The 23,567-nt window shown below is 39.2% G+C and overlaps 1 protein-coding gene across 1 annotated transcript in view; it reads right to left on the reverse strand.

Moving 5' to 3' along the window:
• Positions 1 to 23,567, reverse strand: part of LOC126480975 (integrin-linked protein kinase) — a 44,851-nt gene that overhangs the window by 18,546 nt on the left and 2,738 nt on the right. Inside the window, exons 2-4 of the mRNA XM_050104413.1 lie at positions 19,591 to 19,756; positions 16,068 to 16,260; positions 641 to 721 (exon numbers count right to left, since the gene is read on the reverse strand). Coding sequence (XP_049960370.1) covers positions 641 to 721; positions 16,068 to 16,260; positions 19,591 to 19,756 — 440 coding nt within the window. The remainder of the gene's footprint in view (positions 1 to 640; positions 722 to 16,067; positions 16,261 to 19,590; positions 19,757 to 23,567) is intronic.

Raw genomic sequence — 23,567 nt, forward strand, 5'->3', positions numbered from 1 at the left:
ATGTTGTTCTTCAGACGGCTAGTTCACATTAAGACACATTTTACATTAGCTTTCACTCTTTGTTTTCCCAAACGATGGAATTTACTCGGGGTGGTGGTGTCCTACAACTAAAACAAGATGTGAGACTATGTCTTTTTAGCTGCATGAGGCCCAATTACAGTTAGACAGACATTGTCTCGCATCTTGTTTTGGTTGTAGGATGCTACCACCTCAAGGAAACTTCATCACTTGGGAAAACAAAGAGTGAAAGCTTATGCAAAATGTATCTTAACATGAACTAGCAGTCTGAAGATGAATCTTTCAGTTCGAAGCTGGTAATGGCACTATTTAAACAAAGAAATGGCATTGCTGTTGTCTTCCCTGTAAGAGTCAACCTATATAAGAACTACTACTACAAAAAGAAACACCACACACACACACACACACACACACACACACACACACACACACACACTTGAAAATAGAACACTTCTTTAAAAGCTTGAACTACCAACTTCTAGACCTGACACAGTATTTCTTCTATCCGCAACATGCCCTACACATATTTCTGAAATATAGCGCACATTTTGACTAAATGTAACAGATCTGACAATCACTTATAACATTTAATGCAAGCCAAATTTCATTGAAATCTACTTACTACTTCTTGTCTTCAGTCCAAGCCAGCTTTGATCTTTGAAATTTATCTTCTTGAGGTCTTGGTTATTTTCCACGGCCAAATCTGGAGCAAATGAAATATTCTGATGCTAATACACTGGTTAATATTTTTAAACACGAATTTCTTTACACCATGTAAACAACTTGACAAAATATGTGTTAAGTTTTTAATAAGACGGTAAACCTCATTCTAACAACAATCATCAAGAAGAAAGAAGTTTTCAGCAGAAAAAAAAAACTGCATATCAAAATTACAGTTAAAGTCCCAGTAATCACAAATAAATAATGTAAATATCCACACCCTGTCATCAGATCGCCACATTGTGTACCGTGATTCATCACTCCACACAATGTTTTTCCACTGTTCAATCGTCCGATGTATACTCTCCTTACACCAAGCGAGGCGTTGTTCGGCATTTACCAGCTTGAGGTGCGGCTTATGAGCAGCCGCTTGACCATGAAATCCAAGTTTTCTCACCTCCCGCCTAACTGGCATAGTACTTACAGTGGATCCTGATGCAGTTTGGAATTCCTGTGTGATAGTCAGGATAGATGTCTGCCTAGTACACATTATGACCCTCTTCAACTATCGGCAGTGTCTGTTAATCAACAGATGAGGTCAGCCTGTACGCTTTTGTGCTGTATGTGTCCCTTCATGTTTCCACTTCACTATCACATTGGAAACAGTGCACCTAGGGATGTTTAGGAGTGTGGAAATCTCCATACAGATGTATGACACAAATGACAGCCAATCACCTGATCATGTTCAAAGTCCCTGAGTTCCGTGGAGCACCCCATTCTGCTCTCTCACCATGTCTAATGATTACTGAGGCCGCTGATATCGAGTACCTCCAGTAGGTGGCAGCACAATGCACTTAATATGAAAAACTTTTGTTTTTGGGGGTGTACAGATACTTTTGATTACATACTGTATGTCGAAACAAAGGGTGTTTGACATTTGCCATGGTCAGCACATTCTCCAGATCTCTTAACTATTATAAGTATCTGTTATGGATTGCCTAGAGACTGGAATGCCACCACTTGCCAACCAAATTATCTGCTAGACTCTGACACAGAGCTGAAGCAGCCTGGAATGATTTACCCTTATCTACCATCCAAGCATAATCTGACTAAATGACCAGCCAGGTTAGGTAGGTGCCACTAGAGGTGGCTGTTCTGTGTGTTAAATTTTGCGTCACATATGCCCCAAATCATCTACAAACTTAAAAATTTAAAAATGTAGTTTTTCTACTGTACTGTATATATTTAGTGGCATTCCGGCCTGAGACACTGGAGTTGGTCATGTGTGCATGCAATGTGCTTGCTTGTGCGTATGACTGATGTGTCTCTCTTTTACTGATGAAGGCTGTGGCTGAAAGCTTTATGAAGTGTCATTTAATTGTGCCTGGCTGCAGCTTAATGTGTCTTCCTTCCAGTGAGTAACAATCTGTCTTTTGCTACTTTGTTTATAATGGAAGTGGACGGTTAGGGAAGTTAAACCTTCCATAATGCACATATAACATCACTAAAATGATTAGTAAAAGCTTACCATAAACAGAAAAAACCACATCCACTAATGAATGTGTACCATCACTGGCACAGCTTAGTGGATGTGTACAGTAACAGATTATTAATGGTTTGTCCAACAATGGTACCAGGCATGAATGTGTCATCAGTTGGTTATTGTTATGTTATACAGCAGTGCAGCTACAGTGGAATTAGTGAAGTTTTACAAACATCTTAGAGTGGAAGGCGAAACCTCGGATATAATTGTGTTTTCATGGACAGATAACAGTACAAGTCACTTATCAGCAAGGTTAAATCACTAAAATCTGGACGAAAGAGGGACTGCAACAACTACAAGTTTTTGAAGAGACATAAGAGTTTGAGTTGAATGGAATAATGAAATTAATACAACTTGTTACTGAAGAAAGCGAAATTAAGTACTATCTTCATGATGAAGACCTGTACGATATTCTGCAGGATGCTCATGTAATGACTCGTCATGGAGGATGTAACTGAATGATAAAATGGTTAAAATCAAAATACTGTAATATAACATTTAGAGATGTCTTGATTTATCTTGGCTTATGTGAGCCTTACTTACAAAAACCAAAATGTCACAAGAAAGGAACCATAGTGAAGCCCATGCTGTTTCAAGAATTAAACTCCAGGTGTCAAGTTAATCTCATTGACTTACAATCACAACCAGATGGAGACAATAAATTCATAATTTATCAGGACATCTTACCAAATTCATTGTCCTCAGGTCACTAAAGTCCAAACAGCTGATGAGGCATGCGATAACATTATTGACATTTTTACATTGTTAGGTACCTCTCAGTGTACAGGCAGACAATGGTTGAGAGTTTGTTAACAAAATAATGAGCAGCCCAAATTTAATATTGTGCATCATAAACCTTGACACAGCTAGAGCCACTGCAGTGTAGAGCGAGCAACTCAAGACCTAGAAGATATGCTGACTACATGGATATAAGAACACAACAGTGCAGAGGGGAGCCATGCACAAAGGTTTGTACAGTTAATGAAGAACAGTGCTGTATGTACATTTTGGAATTAAAGGTCCTCACATAGAGTGATGTTTTAATGCCTTCAGAACATGGTTCGTCTTCATCAAGTTTACCTCCTGAAACACTGGCAGACAGTCACTCTGAAGGCGACTTTGAAAACATAATTAATGAAGTGAAAGTTAGCAGTGAGAAAGGAACTGAAAAATTGCAGGATAATGAACATAGTAAATTAAAGATCACAGTAATTCTCCCAACTCATCCTATTTTAAAAAAAAGTAGAAATGAGGCATACAAGTGCTTCTGCAATAAACAAATTTTATATAATATGACTACATTTTCAAATTGTAGCTCAAAATATACAACTTTTGAAATATGTCTATGTTCTGTTATTGCAACCATAGTGCACAGTCCTACCTCTTGGCAACATAGGTATACCTTCATTAGTAATGATATACTGTCCCTAGTGAATGTGTTTTGTTTGGCAAAACTGGACTCAATAATCCACTTTCACAAAAAGGATATGTGAACACACACCTTCACCAGTGATGCAACACCTTCCCTGAAACTTCCACTTCCACTCTAACACAAACACATGGTAAGTAAACTTCCATTATCTGCTATCCCTCCTGATGCTGCAGTGTTAATGGTTGGTGGTATATTTAGCCAACCTTCACTTGCCAATGATTGTTTTCTCAATTATGGAACCCAAAATGCACATACATCTATTATGCTGCTGCTGTAACCACACATCAATAGCTTCAACTGCTGCTTCACACTTTTTTTTACCACTAGAACAGATACAAATTGTTTTGGAGATTTATATTTTTAAAAATTCAGTTTATTCCCCAGCTTAACATACAACCTGAATACAATTTTCCTGTAATCATAAGTATGCTTTATTGCTTCTATGAGGGTGTGCTAAAACTAATGCCTTTCTATGTCTAAACTCTTGCAGATTTTTAAATAAAACAAATGCTGTTAACATTCGACATCTTTATTGACCATGTCTACACATTTATTTTTCGACATAGTCACCCTGGTGACAAACACATTTCTCCTAATGAAAACCAGTTTGTTGATAGTACCACCGTAGAATGCTTGACTTGGTTGACTTACCCCTCACCCCTGCTCACATCGCTTCACTGCTATCAACATGAAGTCCTCGATGTTCTTTAAGTTTTGGAAACAGATGAAAATCAGATGGGGCCAAGTTGGGCTGTGTGGAAGATAACCAATGACAGTGACTAAATGTGATGGATTGCTGCAAATGTTGTAACACTTGTGTGTGGTCTGGCATTGTCATGCTAAAGGAGAGGGTGCTCTACATGTCGACCAACTCTTCGAATCTGAAGTTCGTTTACAGCAAAACACTTTTCATGCACTGACATTGTTACATTACATACGGCCATGTTATGCACTACACTCCAGAGCCCTCTAGTGATAGCGACTACAAATATGTCTGTGAAAGAGGCTACAAACATGTCAACATGAAGAATAAAGATGTAGAATATTAATAACAGTTGTTTCATTTGAAAAGTTTCAAAGGGTTTTCACATAAAATATTTGAAGGCATTACTTTTCAGCACACCCTTATATCTTCTTATCAAGTGGAACTGCTACATATTTTCATATTAATGTTGTGATCTCCCCATATATAACATTTGTAACCAGATAGATAAAAAATCTACTCCCCAAGTGGCTGCAAGAGAACATACAAATAAAAAAAGGTTTTATTTATTCCACCTTTTGGATTCCATGGCTCCTTCTTCTAGCAAAAGGCTGAAGGGGAAGGAAGAAGGGTGAAGGGAAAGGGACTGGAGAGGTTTAGGAAAAGGAGTAGAGTTAGGAAAAGTCACCCAGAACCCACGTCAGGAGAGATTACCGGATGGGATGAGAAGCAAAGACCGATTGTTGGGGACTGCACCAGATGAAATCTGAAAACCTGAGAACTTAAAGGTGCCAGACAGGGTAATATGCTAGGCAGAGATTACTGCTAAAACACTGGGCATGGGTTAAGAGGAGTGAAAAGAAGTTAATAGTAATGAGAACGTAAGTACTTATATGCAAAAGAGGTGGGAGTGGGTCAGTGAAAAGCACAGAAATCAGAAAACGAAAGGTTTAGAAAACTAAAATTCAGTGAAGAAAGCATTAGTTACTGTGATGAAATGCTGAGACAGAAGAAATTAATGTACATTAAGGCCAGGTGGGTGGCGAGAAGCAAGAAAAAGCTGTAGCGCTAGTTCCCATCTGCGGTGTTCTGAGAAACCAGTGTCTGGGAGAGGTATCCAGATGGCGCGTGTGGTGAGACAGGTGCTGAGGTCACGAGTGACTGTCTTGTTGTAGAGCATGCTCTGCAACTGAATACTGTGTGTTGCCGGTATGCACCCTCTGCCTATGCCCATTTAGTCTAACTGATAACTTGGTGGTAGTCATGCCGATGTAAAAGGCCAAACAGTGTTTATATAATAGATGGTATACGACGTATTGTTTCACAAGTGACTCTCCCTTCGATAGTGTACGTTTTGCCAGTTGCAGGGCTGGTATAGGTGGTAGTTGGAGGGTGTTTAAGGCAAGTCTTGTAGCAGGGACAGTCACAGGGGAAGGAGACATAGGATAGGGAGATAGGTGCAGAAGGAGCATAGGCTCTGACAAGGACATTTTGGAGATTGGGAGAGTGACAAGAAGGTATTCCAGGTGTGATGGACAAGCTCTCAGACAGAAGGGATCTCATTTCAGGGCATGATTTTAGGAAGTCATAGTCTTGTCAAAATAGGTGATTAATACATTCAAAAGCACGATAATATTTAGTGACAAGTGATGTGCTCCAAAGATATTTTTATGGAGAGATCATAAGTACTAGGACTGGATGTGATGGCCTGGGAAATCTGTTTCTGAACTAGGCTATTGAGGTAATTATGTCCAGTGAAGGCTGATGTGAGAATGGTGGTGCATTGCTGTGAAGAGTCTGCATCCAAAAAATATGTTTACCTCGAATGCCAAAGGTGTATGGTAGGGAACATATGACACGGACTGGATGGCAGTTGTCAAAATGTGAGTACTGTTGATTGTTAGTAGATTTAATGTGGACAGAAGTGTGTACTGGGCCTTCAGTGAGAATGATATCAACATCAAGGAAAGTGGCATGGGATTTAGAACAGGATCATGTGAAATTTAATTGGGATAAGATATTTAGAGATTCCAGGAAACAGGTCAGGCTCATCATGAGTCCATATGGCAAAGATGTCACCTATGTATCTAAACCAAACCAGGGGCTGAGGGCTTCTGGATCCCATGAAAGCCCACTCCATGCGACCTACATAAAGGTTGTTGTATATCTGCCCCTCAAAGGTGAAGTAGTCAGTGGTAAGTGTAAAATTGATTAAGGTGAGCAGGAAGGATTTCATAGGTTTAGAGACAGATGGACATTGACTGAGGAAATGTTCAGCAGCAGACAAGACCTTGTACTTGGGGGTATATTGGTTTAGAGGGAGTTGACATCAGTGGCGACAAGCAAGGTATGTGGTGGGAGCGAGACTGGCACACATTCCAGACAATCTAGGAAATGATTGGTGTCCTTAATCTAAGAGGGAAGTCTAAGTACTATGGGTTGCAGGTACCAATTAACTAAGGCAAATAAATGTTCAGTGGGTGCTTTGAAGCCAGCTACTATAGGAAGGCCAGGATGATTGGGTCCGTGGATCTTAGGAAGAAGGTAAAAGGTGGGAGTGCATGGTTTGGGTAGGTAAGAAGTTATATGGATTGAGAAGTTAGTTCTTGTAAGGGGCCAGAGGTTTTAAGGAGGGAGTGTAGGTCAATTCGAATTACAGGGATAGGATCTTGATGGCAGATGCTGTGTGCAAAAGTGTCACACGCCTCATTCTCCTGTCGGTCAAGTACCTTAGTGGTACAGATCCTTTGTCTGCTGGGAGGATAATGATGCAGTCATCAGCTTTTAGGGACCACATAACCTGGAGTTATGCAGAGGACAGGTTAGGATCATGTAGTAGGGCCCTGAGGAAGGATTGTGAATCAGTACTGAATTGAATGAATACTTGGAAGACTTGTCAGGATGATTTTGAGGTAGTAGTGGTGGATCAAGTTGGGATTGTGGTCGGAACTGTTCAAGGAGGGTTTAATATTAGGCTTGCTGTTGGAAAGGCTTTGGAACTGGGCTGAAAAGCGATATTTCCAGTTGATTTTATGTGTGAAGGAAAGCAAGTGCTTCACCAAAGCAGGATGATTAAATGCAGGTTTAGGGTTGAAAGTGAGACCCTTGGATAATACAAGTAATTTAGGAGGGGCAGATAACTGCAGGATTTTGTAGCAGGAGAGAAGTCTGATGGAGTGGAAATTCAGGGTGTACCTATACGTGGACAAGGAAAAAAAAATTCCTGGATTTCCCGGGTGAAAATACACTTTTTCTGTGTTAAGTGACAGTATCCTTTTCCTCGGAACTGTAAAACTTATCAGTTATCGAGATTGCAATGCGTTTTTGTACGCCAGTCGTAGCTCAGTTTATCGAGATTGCAATGGGCTTTTGAAAGCCAATCATAGCTCATGTCATGTGATCTCGCAGCCGATACAGCGGATATTCAAAGCATAGGACAGGTGATGTAGTCAGCCAATACCATTATCACTGTTAAGTAGCGCATACCACAAATAGGAAAAGTTAATGGTTTAAATTAATATACATAGTGTTGCTACAAGAAAAGCAAAGTTCCACATAAATATTGGTATCAACAATTAATAAGCTGCAAGAGAAGCTGAACTTTCACGTACAACGTTTATCTTCTTTGCGCGTTTTACACTTCAATATACATCACACAAATGTGCCAGTGAAATTTTTAATAACGACATAAATGTCTGATCTTCGGGGCTCGAAATTTTTCTAAATGGTCATCCTCAAAGAGCTGATTTTTAAATGAGAGTCAAACACTCTGTGAATAAAGAAATTCACCCCACATTTTGCGTAAAATGAAATTTACTTTGAAAGTAACAGTTTTCAATCAATCATTTGCAATATTTTCCCGTGACCTGTTAGAGAGAGGTTCGTTTCAGCAGTTGCCAGAGAGCGCCAGATAACAGGCGTCACAGCGCTTGCGCAGCTACGATGACACAAGAAGTCCGTATGTTCATACGTGTAAAACATTAAAAGATCTTACATTATTTCATTAAAAAAAAAAAAAAAAAAAAAAGACATCAGAGGATATTCCAAGATCATCGGAACTTCATGAACTGTAATAACGTGCATTTTCGGTTTAAAGTGCACAGTTGTACGTCCAGGTTCCGGCGTAAATTTTCTTGGTGAAGCAGTACTGTATTATTTTATTTTTGGTTCTTTATTATGGCATATGCCATACTTGAAATAAGATGAAAACATGCTCTTCTGAAACGCAGAGAACAGTTGAAACTAGCCAATAGTGTGGAATTAAACATTTCATTACAAATAAATTGACTGCATTAGCGGAAAAGATTAATAAAAACCACATTTCTTTAGCAAACCGACAAGAATAACTTCACTGTTCTGCAAGGCGATTAATGCTTGACTGAAATTGCCGCCCGGGGCAGATACCCCGTTTCGCTCCCAGTGAATATGACAGCTTGGGCACGACAGTAAAATTTTTCCGAGTAGCATCTTGCTGCTACTGCTTATACAGCTAACAGCCACACTTTTGTAGCCAGAAGCGGGAGAAGGTACTACACATGCGCGACTCAACTGCGCATGCGCATGGGCCCACACGCAACTGCTCACACAAATCTGATGTAAACAGTTGTGACGTCACCCTCATTGGAGGCAATTTCACATTTCCTTTGTAACTTAAGTTTTATTTTAGTTTTTTCGTCTTGTTCTTGTTTTATTGTGCAGTGTTATTCTGCAGTAGCGGGATACAGTAATATCCTTTGTTTGAATATTATTTCTTACCAGTCAAAATAACAAAAAATTAACTGAAAACTAAAACAAAAAATCCCAGAATTCTAAAAAATTCCTGAGTTTTTCCAGGATGAAAAAATTCCCGGGTTTTTCCCGGATCTCCCGGGTCGTATACACCCTGAAATTGGCACTTGAGTCATACAGGTTACAGATTCGCTGGGTAAGTGCAAGGGACTGCTGTACTTGAAACTGTGAACGAGACACTTTCAATGTTAGGCCTTTTGGAGTAGCTCCAAGGGACAAGCAGGTTTCAAGAAACAGAATGTGGGATGTTAGTTTTGATAGTGCAGAAGCATGTTTTAGAAGGGAACAGATGTAAAATGTGGTGGGATTCATCATGGGAAGAGAGGACAGTTTGGAGTGTTAGAAATGGTGGGACTGGCTAAAAGAGAAGCAGAGGATGGAGAAAGATAGAAAAATGGAAGAAAAGCAAGGAAAAAATTCAGAAAAACCAGAAAAATTAGACTGAAAATCATGTGAACAGACGATGTTTAACAAGAAGTAATGAGTGGGCGAAAATTTCTCGCCAGAAAATATCTCTGAATCATTTTAAAAAATGATTGGAAAAGAAAAAAAATCACCTGTGAAAGTCATGAAAACAGACAAAGTTTTAAAAACAGGACAAACAGACAAAGTCATAGGAAAAAATGTAACATACTTCGCTTGGCAAATAAATTAATGTCAATCAGAACAGTTTGACGAAAAACAATTGCACAACAATATGAAAGAATTATGTACAAAAAGGTAAGTGGAGACAGAGAGAAAATAACTGTAAATTTGCAAATAAATTGGCAAGAGACAATCAGGAGAAGGTCCTGCAGTGTAGTGAACCGTAAGAAAATAGTTATGGGCAAATTCATAAATAACAATGAAACTGTTATATGCAAATACATAAAAGACAATGGACCCATCTATATGCATGAAAATCACAACTAGAAAAGATGTAGGGGGAATGTGTTGATTAATCTGGTTGGTACAGATAAATACATGAAGAGACTAGCACAGAAGGTAGAAAACAGACAACAGTTTGATCAAGACAGAAGACAGCAAAGACTGTCAAGAGGGTTATATAAGATGGAATGATGGCCACATGGGCTAATGTAACAATGAAAATAATCAGTTTTTGACAATATAATGAAATTTGACAGATAAAAAATCTAGTCACCAAGTGGCGGCAGGAGCACACACGCAACAAAAGACTACTTATGCAAGCTTTCAGAGCCAGTGGCTCCCTCTTCTGGCAGAAGAGTTGAAGGGGAAGGAAGAGGGGTAAGGGAAAAGGACTGGAGAGGTCTAGAAAAAGGGGTAGATTTCGGGAAATAGCACTTTGCAATCCAATCCCAAAACTTTTCCAACAGCAAGCCTAATACTGAACCCTTCTTGAACTGTTTTGAACACGATCCCAATTTGATCCACCATCATACCTCACAAAATCATCCCTTACAAGCCTTCCACAAATTCTTCATATCCAGCACTGACTCACAACCATTCCTCAGGCTCCTACAACATGACCCTAACCTGTCTTCTACAGAATCCAGACTCTGTGTTCCCTGAAAGCTGATGATTTGATCATTATGCTTCCAGCAGACAAAGGACCTATCACAGTGGTAACTGACTGACAGGAGTATGTTAGTGAAGGTGTACACCAGCTGTCTGACACCTCTATACAGCATCTGCCATCGGGATCTCATCCCAGTGAATCAAACTGACTGCACTTCCTCCTTGAAACCTCTGGTGCCTCAAAAGGACAACCATCTCAATCCATAGAACTTCTTACAAACCCAAACCATGTGTCCTCCACTTTCACCTTCTTCCTAAGATCCACGAACCCAATCATTCTGGCCTTCCTATAGTTGCTGGCTTCAAAGCATCTACTGAAAGTATATCTGTCTTAGTTGATCAGCACCAGCAAACCAATATACAAAATCTTTCCTCCTATATTAAGATACCAATCATTTCCTAGATTATCTGAAATCTGTGCCAGTGTCACTCCCACCACACACCTTGCTTGTCACCACTGGTGTCACCTCCCTCTATACCAACATCCCCCCCCCCACGTACACGGTCGGTCTGCTGTGGAACAAACCTCAGCCAATGCCCATCTGATTCCAAACTTATGACATCCTTCTGCTCACCTTAATCAACTTTATACTTACCATTAATTACTTCACCTCTGAGGGGCAGGTATACAAACAGCTCAGGGGTATGGCCGTGGGAACCAGGATGGCTTCTTCGTATGGCAAACTTTTCTTGGGTCGCATGGAGGGGGCTTTCCTGGGATCCAGAAGTATTCAGCCCCTGGTTTGGTTTAGATACATTGGTGACATCTTTGCCATATTGACACCATGGGACCCACAAGCATTAAGCCCCTGGTCTGGTTTAGGTACATTGATGACATCTTTGCCACATAAACTCATGGTGAGCCTGACTTTTATAATTCCTGGACTCTCTAAATATCTTCTCCCAATTGAATTTCACAAGGTCCTATTCTAAATCCCATGCCACTTTCCTTGATATTGATCTCATTCTCACTGAAGGCCAGCTACACACTTCTGTCCACATTAAACCTACTAACAATCAACAGTACTCACATTGTGACAACTGCCACCCAGTCCGTGTCATATGTTCCCTACCATACACCTTTGGCATTCGAGGTAAACATATTTTTTTGGATGCAGACTCTTCACAGCAATGCACCACCATTCTCACCTCAGCCTTCACTGGACATAATTACCTCAACAGCCTACTTCAGAAGCAGATTTCCTAGGCCATCACATCCAATCCTGGTACTTTTGATCCCTCCATGAAAATAGCTTTGGAGCACACCACTCGTCACTCAGTATTACCCCGCTCTTGAATGTATTAATCACCTATTTCGTCAAGCCCATGACTTCCTAAATCATGCCCTGAAATGAAAACCACTATGTCTGAGTGTTTGCCCACCACATCTAGAATAGCTTTTTGTAGCCTTCCCAATCTCCTCAATATCCTTGTCAGTCCCTATGCCCCTTCTGCATCCATCTCCCTATCCTATGGCTCCTACCCCTGTTACCACCCCGCTCCTAGAGTTGCCTTATGCACCTTCCAACTACCACCAATACCAGCCCTGTAAATGGCAAACCATATGCTGCCACAGGGAGAGCCCCTTGTGAAACGACTCATATCATACACTAGCTGTTATGTAAACACTGTTCGGCCTTTTACATTGGCATGACTACCACAAAGTTGTCAGTTAGAATGAATGGGCATAGGCGGAAGGTGTATACTGGCAACACACAATAACTGGTCGCAGAGTATGCTCTACAACATGAGTCGTGAACTCAGTGCCTGTTTCAGCAAACATACCATCTGAATCCTTCCCCCACACACCAGTTTCTCAAGAGTTACGCAGGTGGAAACTGGCACTACAACGCGTCTTTGGTTCTTGCCAGCCACCTGGTCTTAATGTATGTTAATTGCTTCTGTCTCAGCATTTCCTCACTTCAACTACGCCTCTTAGTTTTAGTTTTCAGCATCTTTCATTTTCTGACAAGTCTGTTTTTCACCATTCCTCTCTCACCTCTGTCACATACGTTCACAGCTTTTCACTCCTATTAACCCTAGGATGCCCAAGCCTTCTTTTCTAACTTGGATGCCTAAGGGGCAGGGGGGGGGGGGGGGGGGGGGAGGTTCGGCAAACTCACAGGTATTAAATAAGTTTTCTGACGAAAAATTACAACTTTCAAAATGGTTTATGTATTTTAACTAAGGCATCGGTTTATAAATGTTGTAAATTGTTATAAATATTGGATTGAGTGAATAAAAATTTGACATATTGCAATACAACATACAGATGTGAGCATATACAATAGACTACTCTGAGTCCTCAACTTCAAGGCAAGAGACACACTTCACAATTTTTTCTGACTGAGTGTACACACATGTTTATGACACTGCCCACAATACTGTTTTGGTTTACTTAGATTGTTGTACTTCTGCTTCCTTTGTTTTAGCTTTTCTTACACAAATATGACACCGACCTTTCCCTGCAGGAGGCTGACATCCTTCTGTTGTCACTTCTTTGATTTTCTTTTGTAGAATAGTCTCCATTGATTGAACAATTTGGTTAGATAAGCCTCTTGCATTGGCACTTCTTTCTTCTACCTGCAATTTCACTAGTTCCATCCCAGCTTGCAGAAGATGAAGTTTCCGTTTGTTGTGTTTCTTTTCATTCCATCTTGGATGTTGCTGGATGTATATGGTGGTTGCATTGATAGCACAAATGTCAATGAGAGAGTAAAATACAGACAGAGGCCATCCCTTTGTTCCCCTCTTGCAGGTGTACATATGCGCCATTTGATCAATGGTATCAATTCCACCTTTACTGGAATTATAATATGCATTTATCTCAGCTTTATTCTTCTCTCCTCGAACACTGCCTTTATCTTGGTGCACTGTTGCCAAACATCAATAAGTTTTTACTTGGTTTCGTTTTTGCTGTTACTGGAGGCCTACGTGTTGGGAACTGCACTAACTCACTGCAAGTTTACGAGATAAATAACAGCTGACTAACATCAAAAATCGTTTCCTCTGAAACTAAACCGATTGTTGTGAATATCAAGAATACCAACCAACAAGAAACTAACGTGCATTGTTGTAGAGATGAAAAATACGAAATCTTACTAAGGGAAATTTTCTATAGCATGGAAGCCAAGAGGGGGGGGACCCTTTTTCTTTCAAAGCAGGAATTTTCTATAAAATATATTGACACTAACGTTTCATTAAATAGCCAACAAACAATAACTCAAAGGGAATATGTAGTATGAAAGTTACTTGGGCAAAAGCAGGGGACATAAAAAAATTGTGGGTTCAACGAACCCCCCCCCCCTTAGGCGTCCTAGGGTTAACTTGTTCACAATGTTTTAGCATTCCCTTCACTCCTAGTTTTAGCATTCCCTTCACTCCTCTTCTTTCCCCTTCAACCTTTCTGTCAGAAGAAGGAGGCACTGGCTCTGAAAGCTTACATAAGTAAAACCTTTTTTATATGTGCGTTCTCCTGCCACCACTTGGTGAGTAGATTTTTTACATATTCAACTACATTATATTGTCAAAAATTTATTACCTTCATTATTACATTTGGTAAGTCACTGCCTGAATGCCGGCAAACAACTAAACTAAGACACAAAATAACAAAGATACTGGTGTTTTGTAAATACACGTATTGACTTCTAATTGTAGAAAGAGAACATCTATCATCACTGTTAAGGCGGCTTTTCTCTTAAAGTCGCTGTCATAAAGTCCTTGGATGGGCAACTAAACTGGAATGACATGTTAAAGTCTCCTTCAATAATATCAATAAAGTCCCAGTCCAACTAATATGAAGGTTGAAGATTGAACTTCACTTGTCCACTGTGATCCACAGATAATTAAGACAGGAACACTTTATTTTTGCTTGAATAATCAGGGTAGTACTGAATTTTCTGATTTTGCCTAAACTCTGAATTGAAATGTAGTGGACTGAATTATTAAAATACAGGCCTAAATCTGACAGGTTTTATTGGGAAACTGTGTAAAGAGGCATGATTGTAAATATACAGGGTGTCCACAACAAAAGTTCCAATTTCAAAATACCACAGAAACAGAACCACTGTTCACAATTACGTCAAATTTGAACAGAATGTTATTGATGTAGGGGGAAATGTCATAGGGAGGGGGATAAAAAAAAAAGGAAGAGATGGTGCTTTAAGCATCAGACTATGCACACATGCACACCAATAGATGTGCGGCACACAGATCATGCCGCATGCTGCTGGTAAAGCCCCTGACTGTGTGCTGGTAGCCCTGCATAGGCTCCAGACACTAAAGAGTATGAAAAAAGTCATTGGTCCAATGTCTGCAAGGGGTCTGAAGAAAATGATTACAAAATTCAAAAAGACAGGTTCATCTGAAGCAGTTTTGAACATAGCTGAATTGAAGACAAGCATTGTGTGCTGCATTCTGAACATGAATCCCATGTGTTGTGGAACATGGTGTTTCTTGATTTCAACTAGTGGCAGAAAACGCTTGACAGCATCTTGGACATGTCTTGTGCCAGTCTCACGGCAATTAGAAACTGATGAAGTTTTCCTTTTCACGTGATTTTTGGCCCCAGGCCAATTAAAAACTGACGTGATTTTGCTTGTTGTCTGGTTTCTGGCCTCAGGACAACTAAAAACTGATTTTTCCCATACGGTGTGGTACAACCTTGCTGTGGTGGGCAGGCTTACCTAACCAACAAGGCCACAACCGCTAATTGCTGAATTTTTGCATCATGCACACTGAACAATACAGATACGGTAACGTGCAACTCAAAGCCTAGCTGTTGTATTGTGATTCATTTGTCATTTGTAGCACAGCCCATTTACATTAAGATGCTTACAGCACCATCTATTGGTAAAATTTTGTTCCACAACATTTCCCCCTGCGTCAATAATATGCTGTTCAAATTTGATGTCATTCTGAGCATCAGTTTTCTTTTTACAGCATTTTGAAACTGGAACTTTATTCATGGACACCCTGTAAATCACTGAAGTGGTCACTGGAAGAAAGTGCTGGTCCACAAGTGTGTAACTTGAGTGACTGTGTGTTATATGTTTGGTTAAATTCAAAAAAAGAACGTAAACACAAGGAGTCAAAATGAACTGTATAGTAGGGAGCACTACATGTGAAAAAAGCTTGTCATTTGAAAACACAACAGACAGTGTGATCAGACTAACGCTTACTACACTGAGGGAAAGCAGTATCTTCCTTCGACCCCTTAAATTTCTTATAGGGTAGAGTTTAAGCCAGTATGACTGCTTCTTCACATTCCTAGTGAGAAGATTCAAAATGACATTACTACTCACGAAAATAACGTTAACAGAGTTTATTTCTAAAAAGCATCAACAGTATTAGCCTTTAAGCAAACAATAACATTTCAAAGCACATACCATGGAGACGTTTTGCTAAGGATCCACGAGCCTTGTCGAGTGGAGTATCACCATCCTTGTTTGCCAATGAAACAAGAGCACCACGCTGAACTAGATCTTGTGCAATTTCTTGGTAACCCCAAAAACATGCATAATGTAAAGGAGTATTTCCATGTTCATTTGTGAAGTTCACATCTGCATTATTTCGTAATAACTGTAACAAACCAACACTACTGTTTTACAACATATTAACATTCTCAGAGTTAACGCTGTATTTCAGTTAAATATTTACGGTGTCGTTCAGTAACATACTGCTTACAACTGCAAACAGAATAAAGCAGTCAATGAACACCAATCACTCTACAGTGAAGGCGTTGAGGAGTGGAGAAGCTGAAAGCTCTAGCTCAGGTCTTGAACTTGCACTCCTCCACAGAGCTCTGTACATATGGGTAATGGTTGTCTTTACTGATTCCACTGTTTGTATTCCATCCAAGATTTTCCATTATCATATTACAATAACTCAGTTATGAATACAAGGATTGGTATGAACATCAAAGTGCCTCAGTAGGCACAGTTTCGTTGGAGATATAGTAAAGCCTACTTCCAATCAATGAAAGACTTATTCAAGGCAATATATGGACAACGTACAGCTCAAATTTCAATCTGAACCATGGCACTGCTTCATATTTTTCACAAACACAATGAATTAGCTTTCTAAAGAGGTTGCATTCTAAAAGTATGTATCATCAGTGAGTTGGTTTAACTAGTGGTAAAGCAGGCTCTGTTCATGATAGAAACCTACTAAAATCAGTATAATTAAGAATGCTGAGAGGGCACATTTTGTGCACGCATAGGCAAAAGGAGGGACATTTTATTAACAGTAAATGGTATATGAGAATAACTGTTACAGCTGGTGCACAAATTTTCATCTAGAATAAACCTAATCAGTGTGGGAGATTCATACACAGTTAAATGCACCTGCATAACATTTAAGTATACATAAAGATGGAATTGCAATCGCCAAGAGAACTGCACTGCTTGTGATGCTGGTGTGTTCTTACTAATTTCTTAAGATTTAAACTGTAGGTTGGCAACCTTCCAACTGAAAAACATAGTGAGTTCACAAAATACTTTAAGAATAAAGTCTAATCAAATACATCTTTTCAATCCATTTTCTGAACAAGAACATTTCCTTACTGTGCAGCCAACTGTAACTTAGGCTATCTGGGAACCTTGTCACCTTTTCAATGTATATTTTTGTGTCAGTGTCAATGAGTGTTACATGTTCTTATATATTAACCAAAATTAAGTAATGATTCATTTCACACAGATGATTTACAAACCATCCCTAGTTAATTGGTTCAAGCCCATCAATGTCTGTCATTTTCTACTTGTTTCCCTCTTCGGACATTCCTTGCAATCTGTTGACATCTTGGCTTGTCAGCTATTCTGCTAGATATCAGCGACATTCAGGCACGATATTTTGGCTTGTCAGCTATTCTGCTAGATATCAGCGACATTCAGGCACGATATTTTGACAATGTGGTGACTTGTTATCTTCTTCAGGTGTTACCTGTGACTGCTTGTTGAGTGTAACAGGTCCAGTATGTATACCTATGCCCCCCCCCCCCCCCCCCTCCCCTGGTAGGTTCCATGCAGTCTGTCTGCAGTTTGCTCCTGCTAACAGTGTCTTAATATGTTAGATCTTTGGTCTGGGGTGTTTGCCTGCATATTGGCATTCTGTTTCTCGTCCTGTGCATTTCTAAGTACTTCCTCTAAGGCCTGCTCCTGCTAGAAGCATCCTGTGACATTCTTGTCTGGTGCTCTGGCTGGCTGATTTTGGAAGAAATAGATCCCATATAGGGCTGGTATGTCATAGTCTTTGGGTCATCTTGCTCTTCTAATAGATTGTGTGATGGAGTGGCTGGTTGAAAGCTTTTTGAATCTGTTTTGCCATGTATCTATTCTCGCAGAACACTGATCATAGATGCTCTAATTCTGCTGCCAAACTATCTGGGTTTGACAAGGTGACAGCAGGATTCTCAAGAAGCATAACATCAAGTATGTGTTCTGTCCAGCTATGAAAATAAGGAGGCTACTGGGAAATGCAAAAGATGATGTAGAACTAAAAAAAAAAACAGGAATTTATAATATACCTTGCCAATGTGGCATGTCGTACATTGGCCAAACAACTAGGACAGTGAACATCAGATGCAAAGAATATCATATGCACACCCAACTAAGCAAGGCAACTAAATCAGTCATTGCCAAGCACTTCTGGAACTCAGTCATTCCGTGAAATATGATGAAATGAAGGATCTAGCACAGAGCCCCAGATACTGGGACAAAGTTATAACAGAGTCTACAAAGATAAAAGTGATGGAAAATCTCATGAACTGTAAGACACTGGGTACTAACTCAGTCGAATTTGGGATCCTGTACAGGAGTTGCTGAAAATACAATGGCGTCAGCAGTAAAACTCCACAAAAAGAGATGGACATGGGGAACAAATACCAGACACAGCACCAGATCGACAATACCTAGAACTATGCAGGGCCGAAATTAGACTGCCAGTGTGCAGACGGAAGCACTGGACAATACACCAGCAACCCACTTAGCCTGGTGCAACAGACCAAATACAGAATGTTTCTAGTGGAGGCGGACAACAGAGGGAACACCTGGAACTGCAGCAGACTGAAAATGGATTGCCAGTGCATGGACGAGTGCACTGGACTGAAGAAGGAATGACTAAGGATGCTGCTAGTGAAAGCGAACTGCAGACAGAATGCCTGGAACCAACCATGGAGGTGGAAGGTCACAGATATAAATCCTGGACCTATTCCACCCAATAAGCAGTTCTCAGATAGCACCTCACGAAAATTATGAGTCATGTCATCAAAATATTGTGCATGAACAATGCTAACACCTAGCAGAATGCCTGACGCCACAAGAGGTCAAGTATTAAAAACTTCATCCCCACTAAGACGTGATTAAATTTCAAATATCGTTATATCTATTGGTGGGATTCCTAATATGCGAGGAAAAACATAAGAATTCTGCTAAAATAAAACAAATAAATGCTGACAATTAAAAAAAAAGGTCAACGAAACATAAAGGCTAACATTAATGGATAGACTGCTATTGTATCACCATTAGTGTCACAAAAGGTATTTGCAAATAAAAGGTCTCAATCAAAAGGTCCAGTAAAATGAAATTTATAATTCGCCAACAAAAGGGAACAAATACATTATAAATTTTTTTTGCACTATTAACTGAGCATGTGAAAGTTACAAAAATAATTTGTTTCCTATTTGCACAGAATTGCTTATAAAAAGTTGTCTCCAATGTTAATGATACCGTGCTTTACTTATCTACAGCTATATTACTAGCATTAGTTGGAATGGTTTACGTACTGACTACATATGAAATTAATTGACATGATTCCTTCTTTTCTAAAAACAGTTTGATCTATCAGAAAAAATTAAGAGATTCATCATACAGCCATTTTTACAGTAGCCAATATTATATGTCTAAGAGTGCTTACCAATTGAACTATATCGCGATGACCATGTGCAGCAGCTAAGTGTAAAGGAGTGTCATCTCCTCGATTGGTTGCATTAATACGAGCTCCACGCAGTATCAGTAGGTCAACTATTTTCAAGTGCCCTTCCTTGGATGACCAGTGCAGTGGACTAAAGCCATGGTCATCTCTAAAAGCAAAGGAAGACTGCATTTAATGCAAACCGACACTACAAACTTGTTTTGAATGTTTGTGTTGGCGACATACAAAGAATTGTCAGCATAAATAACAAAAAGTAAATAATTCCACTAACGTTCTTGTTATGAAGAACAGTTCACGCAAGAAGCGAAGCATTCTCCTGCGGTTATGTTAGCTGTATGTAAGTTAACAAGAATATAGACTACAGTACACAGAAAATGTGATCTGCATCACTGCTCAGCTTCCTATCTTGGGCTATCCTCACCCACATTCCACAGCATTCAGCATGTCAGTTTTAAATCTTAATACAGTATTCACATACTTATATTTTTATACAATACTGTACTGTACACCTTTCCAATGTGGCATGTCATATATTGGCCAAACAACTAGGACAGTAAACATCAGATGCAAAGAACATCAGAAGCACACTCGACTAAGCCAGGCAACTAAATAAGCCATTGCCAAGCACTTCTGGAACTCAGTCATTCCGTCATTTCTCAAAACTCCACAGATGGGAACTGGTGCTACAAAATGTCCTTGGTTCTCGCCACCCAACTGGCCTTTACGTTAATATCTACACAATGACTACTCTTTTCTTCACTCCGTTTTAGTTTTCTCCATCTTTCATTGTCTTAACCGTCTATTTTTCACCCCCCCCCCCCCTCTCCACTGTTATGTACAATGCACTTAGCTTCTCACTCTTATTATCTCACACATGGTGTTTAAACAGTAATCTCTGTCCTGCATATTACCCTGTCTTCCACCTTTAGCTTTCAGGTTTTCTGCGGTTCTGCTGACTTTCGTAAAATCTACCCCTTTTCCTAGACCTTTCTGGTCCTTTTCCCCCAGCCGTCTTCCTTTCCCTTCAACCCATTTGCCTGAAGAAGGAGTCACTGGTTCCAAAAGCTTGCCTAATTACAACCTTCTTTTACGTGTGTGTTCTGCCACCACTTGGTGAGTGCTTCCCCCCCCCCCCCCCCTCTATATAAGTAAATTATTCTGTCAAAAATTGATTATTTTTGTTGTTATATGCATTTATATTGAAAACATAAGATTTTATTTTAATTATGAAAGCATGTGCTACTATATGAATTAACTGAAGTTTCTGATACCGCTTTGCCAACTCATAATCAAAGTCGCCTTCAAACCTAATCTAGAACATGGGCTACACTTGTCACCACAAACTAGCTTCCTAAAACTAACACAGACAAAAAATAATATTGTCTGTCTCCTGTTTTCTTTTTGTCTGCACAAGCAGGACATCACAAATCATCATCATATTGTGGGACAAAAGCCCATCCAGTACCAGTGAGATCAGTTGGCTTCTACAAAACCATCACAATCAAGGTACCAATCAAGTTATGGGAGCTCATCCTCTAGAAGTAAAAATTAAAAGTATTACAAGACTGAAGTTTGACTTGTACATCACAGAGTTTTACTAGGCATGGTTCTATTGGACAACTGGCAGAAGGAGGTACACGCTTCATTTCTTCAGACCAGAATACTGGTTCCGAAAACAGTTACAGTGAACCTATGGTTCAAAATTTAATGCAAATAATGTTGTCACTTGATTTTAAACAGCCATAACACGCTTTAGTAGAGCTGGATGTCACTGTAACTGCTAATAAAATTGTAGGACTAAACTCAGAAATAACACTAGCTCTTTCCATTTCTAGGGTGTCACTTGCAGGCACTAAGTGACAAGCTAGATCAGGTAGTAATGCTAATTATACGCTATAAACTGCATTAATAGAAACAGCTCTAATTAACAAATATAGTTAACAGCAAGCTTTGGTTACGAGCTGTGAACAAATAAATGAATTTAGAACAAATAAATGAATTTAAAACAAACAACATTATTGCAATACTATAAGTTGCTCAAGTTGGAATTTGGCAATTGTTAAAAAGGTAGGAAATATTACAGTATAAGGAGAACGTTATAAAACAATTTCACAAGTGAAATCAAAAGTGGGGCACAGAAAGCACAAACAATGTAAGATTCTTATTATTCAAGTATCAATGCTGTTTCATTGGTGTCATGAGAACAAATGCTAAAAATAGCAAAATTTGAGCACACAGACCAATGTGGTAATTGCTACTATTTGTTTTCCTTCATAAGAATGTCTGTCAATGACACAGTATGTAGCACTTAAATATAGAAGGCTCTCAAGAAACATCCCTCATTTGATCCATATTTGCTACCATTGGATTCACAACCGTTTCAAATATAATTGAAGAAATCAGAATATTGCTAATTTTAAGTCAGTAATTAGATTGAATTAAAGCTGACCAAAGAAAAAACCATTAACATTATATCACACGACATTTGGATTTTTTCTGGGATAAAATATGTCCCCTTACAAGTCTTTGTATATATATTGGAAATAAAATGTTTACTTTACAATAAGAGTTGGCCTCATCAAATTATAGGTGATATCACACATACACATGATTCTAACCTCTCGTCCCCTGTCATCATTCATATTGTTTAGTCTGACTAGCCAGACACAATGTTTAATTTCTCACGTTATGAACTGTCACATTCATATAGTCTGGTGCAATGGTACTCAACATGCTCCGTGTAACACAAAGCAGGAAATGGAGAAACTTTAACAATTCAAAACAAAATTAGAAACCTATCTCACTTGCCAGTCCTTCCGGAAATGATCTATATTGCAGACTGAAAATTCCTTTCAGCTACTGGTACATGGCACCAGCGTTCGTTTGCAAATGTCCATGGCAAGCAGCAAAGTATTATAAACAGCACTCATTTGTTACAAATATGGTAAGGAAAGCTCTGCAAATATTTCTATCATTCAATGACTGCTCCCTCTTACTCCTAAATTATTTACTCTTGTTTATTACAAATGTATGTAAATATTTTCTTTGAAAAATACAAGTGCAGTCAAGTACAGTTACTGTATTAATACAAACAGCAGATCTTGCAGTCCATGTTGTATATTAATAATGTGACATAAAATGCTAACAGTAATCTCAGACTTTTTGCAGATAATGCAGTTATCTTTAAAGAAGTACAACCTGAGAAAAGTTGCACAAATATTCAGTGAGATCTTAACAGAATTTTAATGGGGTCCTAAGACTGGTAAATATAGCTACAATAATGTAAAATATACTGTCAATTTTGCAGAATGCAAAAATATACTGTCATATGATGAGTTTCAAGTGAAAAATGCAAGTCTTACAAATGCCTGGGTGTCACAATCTGTGCAGAGAAATATGATTATAACATAGGCAAAGGCAACATAACATACGGAAAGCAGGTGGCAGACTTCAGTTCATTGGCAGGACACAAGGAAAATGCAATCACTGTACAAAGGAAAATGCCTACTACAAATCATTCATGTGAAAAAAATCAAATAGACGGTACTGAAAAGATAAAACTACAAATAAGGATAACACAATGGTTACAGGTTTCTTTCACTCACTGAGAGGATTGCAGAAATGCTAAAATATTTGAATAGGCAAAGCCTTGAAGGTGGACACTAACTATTTTGCAAAAGCCCACTTATGAAGTGTAATTACTGTTGTAATATAGGCTACTGCATACTGCTCCCACAAGGGCTGCTGAGACAAGATTATACCAGTTACAGTGCACACAGCGGAATTTAACAAGGCACTCTTCACATGCTACATACACGAATGTACTGGGAAGAAATTCAATATGCAATACAACGGGAAATATTCTCTGCTATACGCCTCACTATGGTTTGCAGAGTGTGGATGTAACTGTAGATGTAAATAATAGGATGATAAGGAATGAATAGAGGAGCAAACAGTTA

This window comes from Schistocerca serialis, chromosome 5, assembly GCF_023864345.2.
Source record: "Schistocerca serialis cubense isolate TAMUIC-IGC-003099 chromosome 5, iqSchSeri2.2, whole genome shotgun sequence".
NCBI lineage: Eukaryota > Metazoa > Arthropoda > Insecta > Orthoptera > Acrididae > Schistocerca > Schistocerca serialis.